The sequence below is a fragment of the Colias philodice genome, chromosome 2, assembly GCF_061535455.1.
Source record: "Colias philodice isolate Cphi_HAF_F1 chromosome 2, ilColPhil1 Martin Lab GWU primary, whole genome shotgun sequence".
Classification (NCBI taxonomy): domain Eukaryota; kingdom Metazoa; phylum Arthropoda; class Insecta; order Lepidoptera; family Pieridae; genus Colias; species Colias philodice.
Window position 1 is genome coordinate 5,937,861 of NC_143087.1, and position 18,661 is coordinate 5,956,521.

The 18,661-nt window shown below is 35.2% G+C and overlaps 1 protein-coding gene across 2 annotated transcripts in view; it reads right to left on the reverse strand.

Annotated features, from left to right (window-relative positions):
- Positions 1–5,662: 5,662 nt before the first annotated feature.
- The window catches only part of CadN (neural cadherin), a 234,427-nt gene continuing 221,428 nt past the window's right edge, over positions 5,663–18,661 (reverse strand). For both annotated transcript variants that reach the window (XM_089704877.1, XM_089704871.1), the window contains exons 17-21: positions 14,798–18,594; positions 13,539–13,777; positions 12,903–13,106; positions 9,246–9,467; positions 5,663–7,987 (exon numbers count right to left, since the gene is read on the reverse strand). In XM_089704877.1, coding sequence (XP_089561003.1) covers positions 7,884–7,987; positions 9,246–9,467; positions 12,903–13,106; positions 13,539–13,777; positions 14,798–18,594 — 4,566 coding nt within the window. In that variant the 3' untranslated portion in view covers positions 5,663–7,883. The remainder of the gene's footprint in view (positions 7,988–9,245; positions 9,468–12,902; positions 13,107–13,538; positions 13,778–14,797; positions 18,595–18,661) is intronic.

Genomic DNA, 18,661 nt, shown 5'->3' on the forward strand with positions numbered 1-18,661 from the left:
CAGCCCTTGTTATATTATTATGGTCTTCTGAAGTGGACTCGTTCCGGCCAAGGCTGTCTATTCAAGTCTTCAGAATCTAAACTCTGCAACTTTAGTCTCATCTATAATAGCATTATAACAATGACATATTGTTTACTTTATAGTTTAATTTAATAATAATCCTCACGTAGAGAACAAAACCTAATTAGCCAGCAATTGGGAAACATTCGCGAACGTAGGTAATCTAGGTTTCTCTTTGAGGTAAGCGATTACTGCGGCAACCACTCGCAATTACAGGTTGCACAATTTCTACCGACATGATTGGAACTAAGTACACATAATATGTGCTGAACGGTAATATATAAAATTTGGGATAAGCAAAGGGTAGTTTTCTAGGATTATTTTTATAGTGACCCGCTCTTGATGTGCCTCTGGATATAAAAGGTAGAGTAGTTAAAACGCCGACCTTCCTCTTGTGATATAGGTAATGTGTAAAATATATTTAATAGATATTAGAAGAAAATGTATATTTTTTTTAATAATAACAAAACATACAAAATATACGTATCGCAAACGGAAACACGTTAAATCACAGTCCTATATTGTCAATATGGTACCTACTTACTTGTAGTAAAGGTAAACACCTACCCAAAAAGCGTGTTGGTATTGAAACAGAATGCTTAGTTATGATTTGCATCATGCACAAATCGTAACTAACCAACCTTAGCGATACGTGCCGCTAGAAGCCACTAGTTTCCCAGTGCTCGTTTATGGAAATTGGAACAGACGAACTGAAAGCTTCGGTGTTTTATATAATTACATACAACTCAAACATCACTTGCGCACTCTTCAAGCACAGAGTCAGAAACATTAAGCGCTACATTGAAGTACGGCTTTGAGCCACAAGGAACGCACCATATGATTCCCTCAAGTCGACTACGAAAATACATAAAAGTTTTCGTTCATAGATTTTTCACGTTATCTGCATAATTTTCTTCAGCTATGCGATTTTATCAGCTATTCGATTGTGCTTCGCTCGTGACAGGTTCAACGAGCTAAAAAGAAATTTCACCTCGTGTTTCTTAAGATCGATAGAACATCATACCTATTGATACCTTTCTATAGCAAAATGTATTTCTATAACTATAAAATAATTCCTACATATTTGTGCCTGTAGTTATAACAATACCTATATTCACAAACAGAAAAAAGTGGTAAGAGTAATGAGGCTGCAATTGTTGTGGTTTCATATTAATATTAAAATAATTCATGTAATAATATTTACAGGCGATAATAAATAATAAAAACGTGTGACAAAGATTGATAATAATAGTGTCCGCAAAATTACAGACACGAGTAGGCATTTGCTCATTCGAATGTGGTTACGCATTAAATGCAGGCGGTTTCATTACGGCTTATTTTAAACAGCTATTTGAATGCAACAAAACTTAACCAATCACGATTTAAAATTAAATTAAACGGCTTGATGAAATAAATAATTAACAATAATAATACCTACACACTATTACTACCTTATGCTGGAAAAACATTTTACCCGTTACGAAAAATCTATGGTTAAAAAATACCTCGGTTCATTAAATTTATCTGTAATGAACGTTGTTATAACTCAATTTTTTAAGCATTTAAACGCGTTGATTCAACCAATGCAGTAAAATAATAAAGGCGAATATGTGAAACGATTAAATAATAATATTACCTGAACAATGGCGTCGCTAAGTGAATTGTATTTTCCCTATTTAGTAATTCCAGATAATACATCAACACGCCAAACATAGTTTGCCAAGCCTTAATTTAGGAACGATCATTTAACCAACATGTCCGCAATAATCACATTTCTAAAACAGCCGGTAACTACCTATATGCAGTGTTCTAACTTCTAGCGCATATGATTTTATTACAAACTAGCGGTGTTAGCAATTTTCTACGACCTTATGGAATAAATTAAAATTCGCATAACAAGATTTTATTGATTGTTCTTCAATTTCGTAGGTAATGACAAATATTGTGACTAACTAAAGGTTATTCTCTCAGATAAAAATATGAGCAACAATCTACTTCTATTCTTAAATTAGTAGATATATCTTAATCTTAATACTATTATAAAGGCGAAAGTTTGTATGGATGTTTGTTACTCTTTCACGTAAAAACTACTGAACCGATTACAATGAAATTTAGCACACATATAGAGGGTAACTTGGATTAACACACAGGATGGGTTTTATCCCGGAAATCCCACGGGAACAGGAACTATGCGGGTTTTCCTTTGAAAACGCGGGCGAAGCCGCGGGCGGAAATCTAGTAATACATAATATTATTATCATAGTTATCTCGAGTAACCGATTGCATTACGACAATACGGTTAAACAATATAATAATTATGTTTTCATATAGATGACGATAACCGGTAACCATAATTTAATGGCATTCTTAAACGTAAAAGCTTTACTGCAAAGCAACAGCGAGACTTGTAATTACATTATACGATATAAAGTTAACGTGACATTTGTTGACAAAAGTTATGTATATTGAATTGGCTGCTTTCAAAGGCATACTCAAGTAGGTAGGTAATCAGTTGACATTGAACAAATAAAATTAATTCGCATTACCATCTGTTTCCCGGGCAATATTCATTCGTATCTCGTCGTGCATCAATATTGTCGGGTATATCACGTACGCCAGCGTTTCGTTTTGCACATGCTTTAATATGTTTCAGTTCACGTTATTTGCCACATTTGTTAGTCGTATTTGGAACTACACAACCAAAAATCGATATAAGCTTAACGCAAGTTTGCATCCAATTTCTATGTGTCACAAAAATTGTCAAAGGTTTTACATATACGAAGCCTTTGACTTCTGGATTTCACAACAGGCTCACAAATTACATCTGCATATGGCTATTATTATCTATACAATTTTAATTCCATAAAGGATCATTTATTTAATACTATAGCTTTCCGCCCGCGGCTTCGCCCGCGTTTTCAAAGAAAAACCCGTTCCCGTAGGATTTCCGGGATAAAACCTATCCTATGTCCTTTCTCGGGTATCAAAATATCACTATACCAAATTTCATGCAAATTGGTTCAGTAGTTTAGGCGTGATTGAGTAACAGACAGACAGACAGAGTTACTTTCGCATTTATAATATTAGTATGGATAAGTATGGAAGGTATTCTTTAATATAAAAATATTGTCCGGCTTTGTTTTTTTAGGAATATGTATACCTACATACATATATATTACTTGTACAAGTATATATAATTTTTTACATTACTAAAATATCTATACTATACTAATATTATGTATAAAGCTGACTGCTGAAGAGTTTGTTTGTTTGTTTGAACGCGCTAATCTCAGGTCCGATTTGAAAAATTCTTTGAGTGTTAGATAGCCCATTTACCGAGGAAGGCTATTATTAGGCTATATATAATCCGTCCATCACGCTAAGACCAACAGGAGGGGAGCCACGCGGGTGAAACCGCGCGGCGCAGAAGCAGAAGCAGTAGTAGTAGATAATATAAAACAAAGAGCTTTCCGCTGTGTGTCTATTGCTATATATTGTATGCTTGCTTAATAACTGCTCAATGGATGCTGATGCATTTTTTTATAGATAGAGTAACCGCTCTATCTTCTCGGGGAAGGTTTTACTAAGTAGGTATATAATTTATTAAGTTTTAAACAAAGCGCGCGAAAAACTAGAAGGTATTCTAAATTCGATTCATGAAAAGAGGCTACATCGCCTGAGCTTGAAGCAAACACTTTCTATACATATTTAAAAAACTATGCAACATGTAACTGCATAGTAGTTACTTACTACTTAATTAATATAACTTTCATTTATTTATTATATCATCAATTACTTTCATTGTACAGACATAACTTTTCTACAATTTTATTATATGTGATGATGATTGATGATAATTGATAAACCTTAATAATAATTGAACTCGCAGTTCAAGATTCGACTGTCGCTAGCATCTTTTAAAATATAATACATTTAGTGTAGATGCATTAGAATAATTAAAATGAAACTGTTCCTTTTAATCACATTAGATAAATCAACTTCGTGGAGTAAACGGATAATATTAAAATCTTATTTGTTCTGCTGATAAAGCTCTCGAAACTTTGGAAAGCAAATTCTTCAGTGAACTTCCTACAACGAATTCAGCATTTTTATATTATATGTAAGTATGTCTTTTATCACAAACTGTAATATTATAACTTATTGACTTATAAATTAAAAATAGAGATATGTATTGATGAATTTGTTTATTTTAATTTTTAACGAAACAAAAAGTCAAAGTTTCGTAAGCTTTTTCTTGAGCATTCGGTTCGAAAATGTCCGCTTAGCACTTATAAAAAATAAATTCATAACATGAAGTTATTCTTAAGATTATTTTGCTAAATTATTCGGTTGATTAAAAAAATAATATCATTATAATGGCTATTACCTATGTTTTCAATATACCTACACTTCTATAAACATTCTGAAGGAGCCGCAATAAGGCTTTTTCATAGTACGTCACCATAATATCATAATCCTACAATAATGGTCTTATATAGTAATATATTAGTCTTATATTATTATTATAGTCTATTAATAGCATTTCAGGTAAAATGTAGCGAATGAAGTGCAATTTCAATTTTCATATTACTTAACTCTCCAATATTTATTTGCACTTTAGTAGATACTCATATTAATTTATCTTTATGAAAATATTCAGCGTTATTAATATAAATTACCTTTGAAATAATGCATGCTTCATATTAATTCGTGGAATATTTAATTCACCATTATATAGGTAAGTACATAAGTATGTGTACCTATTTTAAACGATGCAAATAAATCCACAAAAATTCTCATAAAAGCTCGAATATTTTTCGTTCAGTTAAAAGGCCTTTTGTGCAAAAATCGTCTTTATAAATCTTCGCCTAGGAGATTTCTTCCATATCATTTATGAATATGAACGAACTCTTAACGAAGCTCGCAGTGTTCTGTTATCATGAAAGATGTAATGGTTTTCATTTATTTTGTTTATGTACCAGACCTCATATTTATTTATGTTTGCGATTTAATTCATTTCGTTCAGATATGTTTTCACTACAGTTCTGTTTTATTACGTGAGTTGTATACACATAATATTATGCTTCTTAGGTTCTAAGAATATGTAATAAGTTTTATGATAGAAATATGGATATAGAACTCATTTATTTCACCTCGAAACATTTTTCAAGCAAATTTTGATCAATAAGATACTAGTATGTGGAATTGAACGTTTGAATAAACAGTTTGGGAAATTTAATTTCATAGTTTAACTTTCTAACTCGTTATAAGTCTGTTCAAATCCATACTAATATTATAAATGCGAAAGTAACTCTGTCTGTTACTCAATCACGCCTTAACTACTGAACCAATTTGCATGAAATTTGGTATAGGGATATTTTGATACCCGAGAAAGGACATAGGATAGGTTTTATCCCGGAAATCCTACGGGAACAGGTTTTTCTTTGAAAACGCGGGCGAAGCCGCGGGCGGAAAGCTAGTTTCATATATGTACTTAATTAAATTTTGTGTTATTTTTTAGGTTGTGTGTTATCACTATAAATATAACATGATAGTGTGCAGAGAAGGAAGGATGAAGAGGAATAAATAAAACAGAGTTGCATTTTTCATACTTTATTCATTCTTTTATGTAATTTTCAGAGTTGTACAACTAAATAATCACAGTTGAAACAAAACATAACTATGTAGGTATAATAATTAATGTCTAAAATAAAATTACGTGCACCGATTACGTACGGTGTGGCGTGGGTCCGCCCTCATTGTTTGTACTGGGATTGTGTGCTCTGCCGTCTTAATTAGTGTACATACAGTATTTTAATAATCACCAAAATGCAGTGAAATATAAAGTGCTATTTTCATGTGTACCTATCTTTAGTAGAAAGCGGTAACGTGTCGAGTAGCAGCTGCGGCGAAACGTTACTCATGATGCATAAATTTCGAACACAAATGTTTTTGCTTTAAATGTAACAACGATAATTTCGTCGGTAACATGACAGAATACACGAGCATGGAATATTTACAGCGATTATCTATATATCTTTGGTAAAAACGTATTAAATTGTAAAGGTACACACATCGGAGACAACGCAGAGCTTATTCAAAGAAATATCAAGGTTTTGTGCATCGAGTGGCACGTCACTGTCGATTGAGGAGAAAGTATCACGTTCATTATAAAAAAGTTCAAAAAATTAATATAGTACAATATCATATGTATACGACAGAAATATAAAATCGGACCAAACTCTATCGTAATTCGTCTATATATGATTACTGGCAGTGTAATGATATTATAAAAGAACAATAAAACCTAGAATATCAATCTCGGACTAACTATTAACGTCTACTTACACAAATAGTAATTAACGAGAATTGCTTTATTATTGAGACTTGAATATTCATTTTGAGTGCAAACTAGAGTGTTCTTACAGTAGGTATTCGAAGTCTATATGTAATGAAATAACCGAATCTACATAATCTTAGGCTTTCAAACGCATAATAAAAATCAGTCATTTTAACATAATTCAGTATATTCTAAAATTTACACTGATCCTAATTCGATGTCGAGGTGAGACAGTATTTGCGAAACCTTCAATAAATTTAATTATTTTACTATAAATTCTTAAAAATTAGATTTAAATTAGTGACTTCTAACGGTTCCGGGGACTATCTCACGTCAAAATCGATAACATAAATCTAGCACAACACTCTTAGTAAGTTATTGATATTTTCCTAGGTGCGACTAAATTTATACGTAAATATATGAATAAATAAAGTGCAAACACTTATCGCTATGTTCATTAGCTGCATCGATAATAATGCTAATAAATTGGCACTGTCCCATTCATTCGGCGCTCGTCGGAGCCGACGCCGCGCTCTCACTCGCACGCACTCGCTCGCACATCGTGCGTCCCGCTCACTCCCCGCGCCCCACTACCCCGCGCCCACTCTCTCCGAGCCGACAGAAAACTCTCCTCTATCAAAACTACGTACATATTATTATTATTTACCGAGCCGATGCCCGCACGCGACACGACGCACGTGGGATCTAAAATTTATCAACTACTCTACATGGAGACTTTAGGAGAGGAACACCAGTTATTGTACACTTACGAAGAGATTTCGAATAGAGATGTCGATCGATTCATATTAGACTAAGTTGGGGGTAGAATTTTATTAAATATTTATATGTACATCCCCCGGCGATCGATCCACGTATTGAATGAGCATTATAAACTCGACGTCCGTTCGGACGAATTTTTAAATATTATTATTAATCATTAATATAAAATATAACATATATTTTTATAGTAGGTATAACGATTCGTTACGGAAGGGCCGTAAGTTAAGATATATCACGTAAAGCTGCGGACTTACAAAATACTCGTATAAATTATTCACATTTATAGCACACTATCTACAAACACCCACGGTTCACTTATGGCCCTCCTGCATAAATCCACTTACATCGATAACTTCCAATAAAATACTGACTCATAATATTTATGGCTAACTCGAATAAAAACTTATATCAAATATTTGGTGAAGATACACGTTTTGTCTCAAAACGACGCAATACGCCCCAAACGAGAACGCTCTTAAGCTAACACGTCTATTAATTAAATATTAATAAACTAAAATGTTCGTGAGCACAGCCCACACTTTAGGTGCGTATCATATATTTGCCTAGCCTGTAAACGTAAACAAAAAGACGCGGGTGGTGTCTCTCCCAAGATAGCTTAAAAGTGTCTTATTAAATTAGAAACGTGGGAGACAATTGACTAAATTTGCGCGATGAAATGCGCGCGGTTTGCGTTTAACCGAACCTACAGTTGTTCGTCCAGATCGGGGCCGTACAGGTCGGCGAGCTTGTCGAAGCGCGGGCCCCAGGCGCCCAGGTAGTCGTACTCGTGCGTCTCATCGTCAGTACCTGCGAATAAAAATAACTCGATTATTCAGTGCATCAAATAATAAAAAAATATTATCAGTGAATTCTCATTATAATCGTCCAGTCCAGTCATTTGGTTTAACAAATGGTGGTGCGAATGGAAAATATATCTACGAGATGGCAAAATATAAATTCGAAAGGAGCATCTCTTGCACCCAAATGCTTCAATAATTTGAAATTACCGGAAAACTCTCTAGGTACAAGTACCAGATAACTAAATTACTAAACACGGACTAAACAATTTTTAGGTAATAAAAATAATGCTACTTCATCCACAATTAGATATTTATGAATTATAGAGAACTTCTTGCTCTTCCATCTCTTAATAGTAATAAGAAGGAGGAAAACTTATTTACGTTTAAAAAATAAACAATATAAAAAAGGTACTGCAAAGAGCAACGTTTTAGACAAGCGGCAGTAATGAGCAAGCGACTTATCAAACGAATTCATAATCAGGTCTTTAGCGGTATTTGTTGGCGTATTGCTTCAGTCGCTAACTGCCACCATTGTACGAGCGCTTGGCGGTTGCAGTAAGAAGTTAAAACAAGTGGAATTGAGAAAACGGTAATTTTTAATTCATATAATGGAATAGAAAATGTTTAATTCGAAATCGTCTTTAAAGTAGAGAGTAACGCTGAGATCAGAACAAAAGATTCATCTGTATTTTAACAATGCGTAACAAAGTAACGTATCTATCAAGTTCTATCTTTTGAAAGGTGTAATCTAAAACACTCACGAGTATTACCGATTAAAGTGTTTACAAAGCGACGCCTTGTCTCGATTAAATTTCCACTTGACAAAATGAATTTTAAGCCAGCAGTCCTTTGTCCCTAGTGACATTGGACATACTTTCGATCATTAATCAATTATTTCGCCCACATAAGGAGGTGATCAATTTTCCGCAATCTATCAGGTCGAGAGTTCTTTCTTTGGTAACGGGAAACTAGCAGCTTAACAAGTTACTTAAGAAATAATAGATTAACTATGAATATATATAGTTATTTATTCAGGGATAGGTATTCCAAACCCGTTAATGGGGTTTGAATTAACAAAATATAATTAAAAATTTCGCCATCTATATTAAATACAAAATTATATTAGAATTTTGATGAAGACGATTTTAAATTACAAGTTAATCAAATATAACGTAGAATATAACTTGGAAAGGTTTTCCTTCATTTGTAGATTTTGTAGAATTTATTCTATATGTTATAATATAAATAATTATTTACACACATACCAGAAGCAAGAGACGACAAGGATCCAGCCGTGCTGCCGCCGCCCTCATACGCATAATTCCGCAGGTCGTCGAAGGGCGGCGCGTTGGGGTCACTGTCGGCCCTTCGCTTGTGCTCCTCGATGAACATGCCCACGTTGGTCTCGCCCGGCATCGGGACCCCGATGGGAGGCGCCACTCCGACACCCATGGGACCGACTCCAAGCCCGACGCTCATTAGCGGATCTAAAAAGATGGACCGGGGTTACAGATCGATCTTGTTGACGGATTGACTGAGAGAAGAATACAATAATTAGTGCAGCTTGCTGCTTGCAGGGAGACACAATTTTAATCGGTTAATAATTTTAAACGATTTAAGATCTATTCGTTCCACTGTGACTTCTTATTTTTATTTCCTGTCTTCTTTAAAGCACGTATAAAGACTGTCCTCAAAAACTTTAAACGTATTTGTTACTTAAAATTATTACTTATTCATATTTATTCATGAATACAATATATAATAGGGTATTGTTATAGCATAAATCAAGTTCCTAATCCTAACAAAAGCCGCTTCCATTTCCGGCACACGCCTGACGTTAAAATCTTGCAACTTTAACACATAAATCCAGGCTTGAAGTACAACTATGTAATTTGCGTCTCGACGAACGCTTTAGATGGAAGACGGTAAAGTTCTATAAAATTGGCTTAACCACGAAATTCAGCGCACACTTTACAATTACTTTACTTCTGAAATCGTTTTAATAATTAACAGCCTTATCTCGTATTTAAGCTCCAGATTTCATTACAAGCCTGAATCGTGAAATACGAATTTTGTGTTGTTGTGCATTAAAGGGTTTTATGTTTGGGTGATATTTTAATTGGGGAAGACCGAAGAATGTTATATAATTGTGTTGTATTTGTTACGCCCACAATTAATAAAAGAAATAAAGATACCATTATTTATAGACTATAAACATTGGAATTAAAACTGATAGGAAAATGTCTACGAAAATAGAAAGATAAGGAAATAATAAAGCATATTTTCTAGTAAATTATTCCGATAATTTCCTTTCATAGCTATCCAACATAGTTCGATACAAATTATGAGGATATACGAAGTAATTAAACATAAATACTATACAAACATCTATGAAAAATAAACCACGAAAAACATGAAATCGAGAGAATTTTGTAAAGGCTTGTCAATCAGTTTCAGTTGACGAATGTAATGTGCCGTTAACCCGTGACACGTTCTACGCACAATATTTGTGTCGTAACGCAAATTGTACTGTAGCGTTCTGCGCACAAACTCTGTGCCTAACGCGGCCCGTGACATTGAAGGCCATCTGTAGTGAATTACAAGTGAATGTTTCCAGTATAAAAAATATTTCTCTATGCCTTAAACATTTATAATTCGAATCGACACGACTCCGAGACAGGCAATAGAGACCAAAACCACAAAAAAAAAAAAAAAAGTGAATCATTGATTGAGTTGCGTCATCGGCCATAGTTTGTGACATTTGTCTTGTTCAACGAATATTTGGATTGTGAATTATGCCGAGAGGAATAATTAGATGAGTGATAATTGAGACGTATATTACTGGAAATTTTACGTAGAATACGTTTATGATATTGGTTTTAGGGATATTTGAAGAATACTCAGTGAAAAAGTGTCTCAACTTTTCAGTGCGGAAGACGCAAAATGGCGCTTTTTTTCTTGTTTGTGAATAATGGAGATTTGTTATTATTCATAGTGAAATACGTTGTGTTAAATGTGTGAAAATATAAGTGAATGTATTTGGCAATCGTGTAGTGATATGAAAACGTGAATATGATCATTTGATGACTCAGCATTATCATGTAAGTGTTAGTATGTAAGCAATTAAAATTAAAACAAAAGAAAATCATTTTTTTATAATTTTATAGAAAAAATATATCGTCATGATTACATTTTTATGCTATAACTAGTTTCTTCCTCTTTCCAAAAATATATAATACATGGCATATAATTATAGAACAATAGGGTAAATAAAATTTTCAAACTCGGTAGCCATAAAAAAGCTAGATTTCGTGAACTCCCTTGACACTATCGGGATCGGTGCCGGCTGTGCGCCAGACGCGTGATAGGTTAAAAAGGGTAGCCTGTACGGTATGGGTAATGAGTTCCGGGATTGTATTACTATGTCGATGTTCAATCAAAACCCAATTATTTTAAGTTGTATTTTAAAACCTTGCCCTATTTGGACTTTAATTATGAGCAGTAGTTATTTAAATTTTTGAACGATTTTATTTGAATCCTTTAATACATGAAAAATTTTAACGTCACCTTTCTCATACGTAAACTTTTAAAGTATACATATATTTTTTACAGAAGAGCTGCAGTACTTAATAAACTTCAACAGCTATTAAAAGGCAGCACTTAAAGAATTAAAAATCTTCGCTTGGAAAAGAACAAGGGAATAATGAGTTGGTACTTATAGTTTGTCATTAAATAAGTGATAACAATACTTCAAATGAGAATTTCAAACAGAATGAAATAAAAATAAAAAGGAAGATTGTTACTTTCGCAAGCGTAAAGAAAATTCCAAGGGATTTTTATAAAAGCACCAGTGTCATTGCCGGGATTTCGTCCTTGTCATTCACGGTTCAGCGACAAGAATAATATAAGATAAAAATTTATTAATATTAGCACGCCGACATATTTTGCGAGCATTCTGCGCTCTCTTTCGTAATTGACGACTGGTTGATGAAATGTTGAAACTCTAATGATAAAGAATTTTATACGAATATTAAATGAAATGTATGAACATTAAATTTACAAATATCTCCTCATATTAATAAGCTTGATGAGTTCCTACATTATGTCAAATGTTATTTTCCATTCTATTTTGCTTTATTCAAGTTGATAACCATAAATTATTGAATATTTTAAATTTTTTAAACGGATAGCGATTACATCAGAGCAAGCGGAAAGTCCGCGTAATGATCGCAATTTCTATTTTTCTTTGGAAGGTTACTAATTTCCTCGGTGATAAATTGTTGTGTCAGTTTTTAAAAAGTAAGATTTATGATTGTACGTTCTTAAAAAGTTCTGACTATTTTTTAATGTTTGTTTTTTTGAATAAAAATAGAAAACTCCAATTTTAATCTGAAGTACTTATTCGTCTTTACAAGAATTTTATTTATATCATTTGAATTTCGGCACATCATAATTACAGAGCAAACATTTAATTTTATTGTTGCCGATAACTAAAAGTTGAGCTCTCTCGTTGAGCACGTTTGTGATAAAATACCTAAAGATATTCGAAGTCATGAACTGGTTGGCAACAAATTACTGGATTTACGTATGATCGATCGCCGCCTTCCGCAAAATGAATCTTACAATCGTACCCTCTTCAGTATTTTCACATATTTGGTCAGTTTCCGAATAAGTTTGGGTCTAAATGGTTTATAGGTACTCTTTCTCATGAAAACTACTGAAATGTTTACGTAAAATTTACTTTAGTTGCAATATGTGTACAATTAGGTTAGTATAAGTTATACTTTTTGTGCGTTGAATTATGTAGATATCTTGTTCCTGAAAATCTCTTAAAACTAAGAACCAAAATCAAGTTTCACAAGCTATAACACGTATATTTTGTGAACACACATCAAATAGCCAAGAAATCGACATGTACTCACAGGGTAATTTAGCGGGAACGTGATCGGGGAGCGGTCCCCCGATGGGAATCTGCAGCGGAGTGATATCAAAAGCTGTCATGTCGTCCTCGCCGCCCCCCTCGTCGTCGTAGTTTATTATATTCTCGCGAACGTCGTCGTCCGGCCCCGGGTACTTGATGTGGGCTTCCCGCCGCCGATTGTACACGACGAACACTAACACCAGAACTGGGAAAAATTTGCTCGAGTTAGTTCCTAAGTTTTTAATCAAAGTTCAACTTGTGACGCCTTTAAGTTTTGGACGGGAATTTCATTTTAGTTAAAGATTATGGCACATTGCAAACGAAACCAAAGAGTGGGAGGAGCGGGGCATTTCGCAATTTCCTGTACCTTACATTTCACTCCATTTAATATGGGTCCTTTATATAATGATTTTATATGGTCGATATCACATTATGGGTCTGTTTTTGTTGTTATTCATGTAATTTATCCTAAATGAAACCGTTGATGGGATAACATAGAGCTACTTTAATCAAGTGGTATTTTCATCTTACCTTTCGTACTACAACAACTAGCGGTAACATGACAAACGGTAAATAAAAGTGAACACTAGATGAGAGACAATGGTATGGTATAACACATGCAAAAAAAAGTGCTCACCTAAAAGCAAAAATAAACAGACAATGATAGCTATAATGAAATCTCTGGAGGGCATGATGATTCCGGACGCGAGGAGCTCTAGTTCGCAGTCGTGGCCGGTGTAGCCGAACGAGCATATGCAGTCGTAGCGGCGCGCCGGCTCGCGGTCGACGCACGTGCCGCCGTTGAGGCACGGGCTCGCCACGCACTCGTTCACGTTCACGCACGTGCCGCCCGCGCGCGCGGAGCCCCCGGGGCACCTACACACAGCGCGCGTTACCTCCGCCCTCGAGCGCACCGCACCCGCACTGAGCCCTCCATGCACTACTACACGACTAGCTATGCGATCATACATACATACATATGGAATATGGATGCACTTTCAAATTGAATCACTTTGAATAAAGAACAAAAATCATGAACGTTTTCAATGGAAAAGAATGCAACGTTTAATTAGCTGTCTTTCATTTTAAAAGTGCAAATAATAATGAAACTAAATACTATATTAAATATACATAAGTATATATGGGTGCTGTTGTGAATTGGTGAAGGATGATCAGACGCTGAAAGCGCGGCTAATTAGGTGCTCACTCATGATAATTAGTAGGCAGACGAGAATCGCCGCGAGGGCGCCCATGCTGAGTTTGAGCGTGCGGCCCTCTTGAACGAGTTCACAGTTTTCGCCCCAAAATCCTTCCGGACAATGGCAGCGGTAGCCGGGCTCTCGGTTGACACAAGAACCGCCGTTGCGGCACGGGAAGTAGAGACATTCATTCTTGTCTACGCAACCTTTACCGTCCGACGACAAAACCAAACCCTCACCGCAACTAAACACCATTATGTTAAATGTTAAATAATTATATACACGATAGTATTATGCTTATAATATATGGAAGGCGATTTGTTTAATAACAATATCAAGACAATGTATTGTATTCATAATATAAGCTTATAAATTAGTATTATTAAGCATTGAATGGTTAGTTGATTAGTCGGTTTATCTTTTATAAAGCAGAGTACATATAATATTTAAGTAGGCAAAACATAATATTAATAATATAATATAATATCTGCCCAATGTCTAAAATATCCTCAGTGCGCGTTTGGCATATTTAACAAATAAAAGAAACATTTAATTATTTAAAAACAAATATAATGTCAATCGTAAGAATTTTATGAAAGGAAATATCTATTATAAAAAATTATCAGGAAATATGTATTAAATTAAATTATCTTCATATATTTAATTTATAGTAATTGAGTGAATGAATAATACTCACGTGCATTCATATTCATTCCAGAGGTCCACGCAGACGAAAGGTTCAGTGCAGTGCACGTTGATGCAAGGACTGTTGGAAGGACAGTTGCGGTCCAAATTTCGCGCCATCGTCGCTTGTCCCCACTGCGTGCCATTCATAGCCGGAGGAAGTGGTAGGTGCTTTCCTTCCAAGCGTATATCATCTAAACAACCTTTTTGGAAATCAGCATACACTTCAAATGTCCTTACACCAGTATATTCCGCTTTTCCGCCTGCATAAACACCCTCTTGTTTGTCTACCAATAGCCACTGATGGCCTTCGAAAGTGAATGTCTCATTATATCGACGACCTTCACCTCCATCTATTTCCAAAGTAGCAGCACTACCATACCTGCTAACTCTAGCTATGTGCCATTGACCATCGTCGACAGCAATAGAATTTAGCCAAACATCGCGTTCTTCAGTTCTTAACGAGTTCAAATTGTACCTAAAGTGTAAGCGCGACTCTTTCACTTCAAGAATACCATATTCTCGGTTGTGTTGGTCACTCACTCTAAATAGTTCTCCGTGAGGTTCTCTTGTTCGGAATCGAAGTTGAATCTGTGTGCTAAATCGATCTGGTTCAAAACTAAGAGCAAACTTTACATAGCTTTGAGGTCTAAAGCTAGTAGGCGTTGTGGGTAAGTTACACGAAGGTCCAGTCCAACCAGGTTGACATTGACATCTGGCTTCTGAAAAACTACCAACACATGTTCCGTGCTCCCAACATCTGGACGTCGTATCTGCTTGATTACAAATCTCTTCGGTTTGAGGGCAGCCAGCAACTGAGTTTCTAGATAATCCAGGATGTGCCAAATCATATAATTTACTATTGTGTATTAGATTTCTTATGCATCCATCAAAACCTTTACCAATAGGCATATATTGCCAATGATAATGAGTTGGATCGAAGTGCTCTATGTATAATCCACCAACTTGTAATGGTGCATTTACATTTAAGTATTCATTAAATGGTGGAATTGTTCCTGTAGCTTGGCAAGTTGAATCATCGAACTCTGGAGGTGTACCATCTTCCATTTCCTGTATGTCTGCAGATTTACAGTAATCAACTATCATTCTTACGTTTTCAGTGTCCCAGAATATATCCAACCGATGCCATTCACCGTCATCTAGGGGCTTTTTAGTTTTAACTCTGAGTTCTAACGTGCCGGAACCGAAATCGATTAGTAATCGAGGATTTCCCCTTTCTAATTCAACTGATATGAAATCAGATACCATTATTTCTTCAGGCTCAGGAGGTACAATCGGTCCATTATATATCAATACACCTTCAGATTTTCTAGTTATGAATTCAAAACTCAAATGAGAGCTATCACACATTTCCAATGAAGGATACCACGCCCATCCAGTACCTCTAAAGCTTCGTGATGTTTGTTGACATCGAGGACCAGTGTAACCTGGAGGGCAAGAACATGTTAATCCATATTTTCCTTCTATACATCTTCCTCCATTATAGCAAGGAGAGTTTCGACATGTTTCTGCTTGCGTAAAGTTTCTCGCACCACACGTGCATTCTGCAATAACATCAACGCGTACTCCCACGAGAGCCGTTTTATTTGCGTTCACCATGTAAGGTAAATTACTAATATCTAATACATTGGTACAAGATCCTTCACATGCATGATTTTCATAAAGACATTCATCAATTCCAACCATCGTAATGTTTATTCCAACTGCTCTTTCAATTTCTTCTCTGTGCATTAAAACTATTCCATTGAGCCGGATTGGCTTATAGTAGTGAGCGCCGTGAGCTGCGAAACGAATGTCAGTAACCGGAGGATGCTTCTTTCTTAGTTGAACACTAAAAATGTCAATGTTCTCTCGTTCGGTATTAAGTAAATCGGCTAATTTATCCTTAAAAATGTCTAATTTACTTCGAGATACACTTAAAGTCTTATAATTCCAAACTCGAATAAAATCTTCATCAGATATACCTGATATTCGTATTGAGCCTGAATTGACTAGTGCATCGTGTGATATTTCTTTTACATACACAGTAACATTTGCAGGAACGTCGGTTTGTGTATGTTTTCGATCGTATACTTTGAATTTTAAATGATATCTGCCTTCTCTTGTTTTATGTTTCATTTGTATCATTCCTGTTTCTTCGTTAAGTGTAAAGTTTGGATGTTCAGAACTTTCCCAGAAGAATTTTTTATCTGGTAGATCCCAATCGTCAAGATCATATACATAAACTCGTCCAATCTCAGTATCAGGAGCTTGTCCTTGATAATTGTAAACAAGAATTTCCTTTGATCCTGGTTGCATTTTGTTGTCATTAACATCACCAATCACAACAGTCAAGGTGCTGGTTCCAGTCATAGCTGGGTTTCCATGGTCCTTAATAATAATAGGAATAAGATACTCTTTTTGTTGTTCTCTATCGAATGATCTCAACGATGACACAATTGCCATGCCATCGCCATTGGCACCTTTTTGATCCTGTTCTACTTTAAATGAAGCTCTTATAATATCATCGGCACCTGGATCTAACCGGAACTGGAATGGTGGACCATTACTTTTAGATCGATCGTCATCATCCGTAGCTAAAATTTCAGCTACTTTTTTAGGGGTTATATGTTCGGTCAAAACAGGCCTATAATCCTTCAAGAACGTAGGTGCATTATCGTTGATATCTTGAACGATAACGGTTAAAGTAGCTGTAGCCGTTCGAGGCGGTAACCCGTCGTCAATAGCTAATATTTTAACTTGATGCCGAGGTGTGTCTTCTCTATCCAATGAACGTTGTATGCTTACGGTTCCTTCTTGATTTATTGAAAATTGTCGTTTTCTATCTGATGATCTATCGATAGCGTAAGAAACCTTACTCTTACCACCTTGATCTGGATCAGTTGCCTTAAATGTTTCTAAACTTTTACCAACTTCTGCATTTTCGTATACTGATACTTCAATGTTAGCTCTATCGAATTGTGGCTTATTGTCATTTATATCTCTTAATTTAACGACCACCCATGAATAAGCTACATGATATTTATCGTTGTCGTTATCTTCACCTTTATCGTTGACTTGTATTCTAAATCTGAATCCATTACTTTGTAATTGATCTTCATAGTCCAAAGGTTGTACGATTTTTAAAGACCCGGTACCGTCATTATTTCTAACCATAGTAAACTTATCAGCGCCATATCCACTGTTTTCAATAACCTTATATTGAAATTTATTTGTCTCATCTTCATCATGTACAGTTACAGTCAGAATAGGCATTTCAGGAAGGTTTGTGCCATCGGTTTCATCAACTTCCGTAAACCATTCATCTTTCGTGAATTGCGGAGGCATATCGTTTATGTCTTTAACTCGTATTGATGCTGTACCAGTGCCTTTTAACCCCCCTCCATCTGACGCAACTATTTGTATTGAATAATCAGGTGTCCTTTCTCGGTCTAAGCAACAAACAGCCGTTTTAATCACGCCCGTTTCAGGTTCGATTTCAAATATTGGAGAACCAGTTTCTTCTTCGATTACATTTTTCTCAATAGAATACCACAGTTTTGCATTATTACTTTCAGCGGGATCATCATAATCAATAGCTGTCATAGTCATAACAACCATTCCAGCCGTTCCATTTTCAGTAACATTACCGAAATAAACGCCTTGTGGGAAAATGGGTGCATTATCATTAATATCTTTAAGATTAACTTGAACATCAGCGTAGCCTACAAGGCCCTCGCCTCCTTCATCTTGAGCGAAAACAGTAAATCTCCATTGAGGTCGTCCATTAGGTTGATCACGATCTAAAGGCTGCAAGTAAAAGCTTAAATGTATTCAATTTATCTAAATTATTATTGGTACAACAATTTTCTCTTTT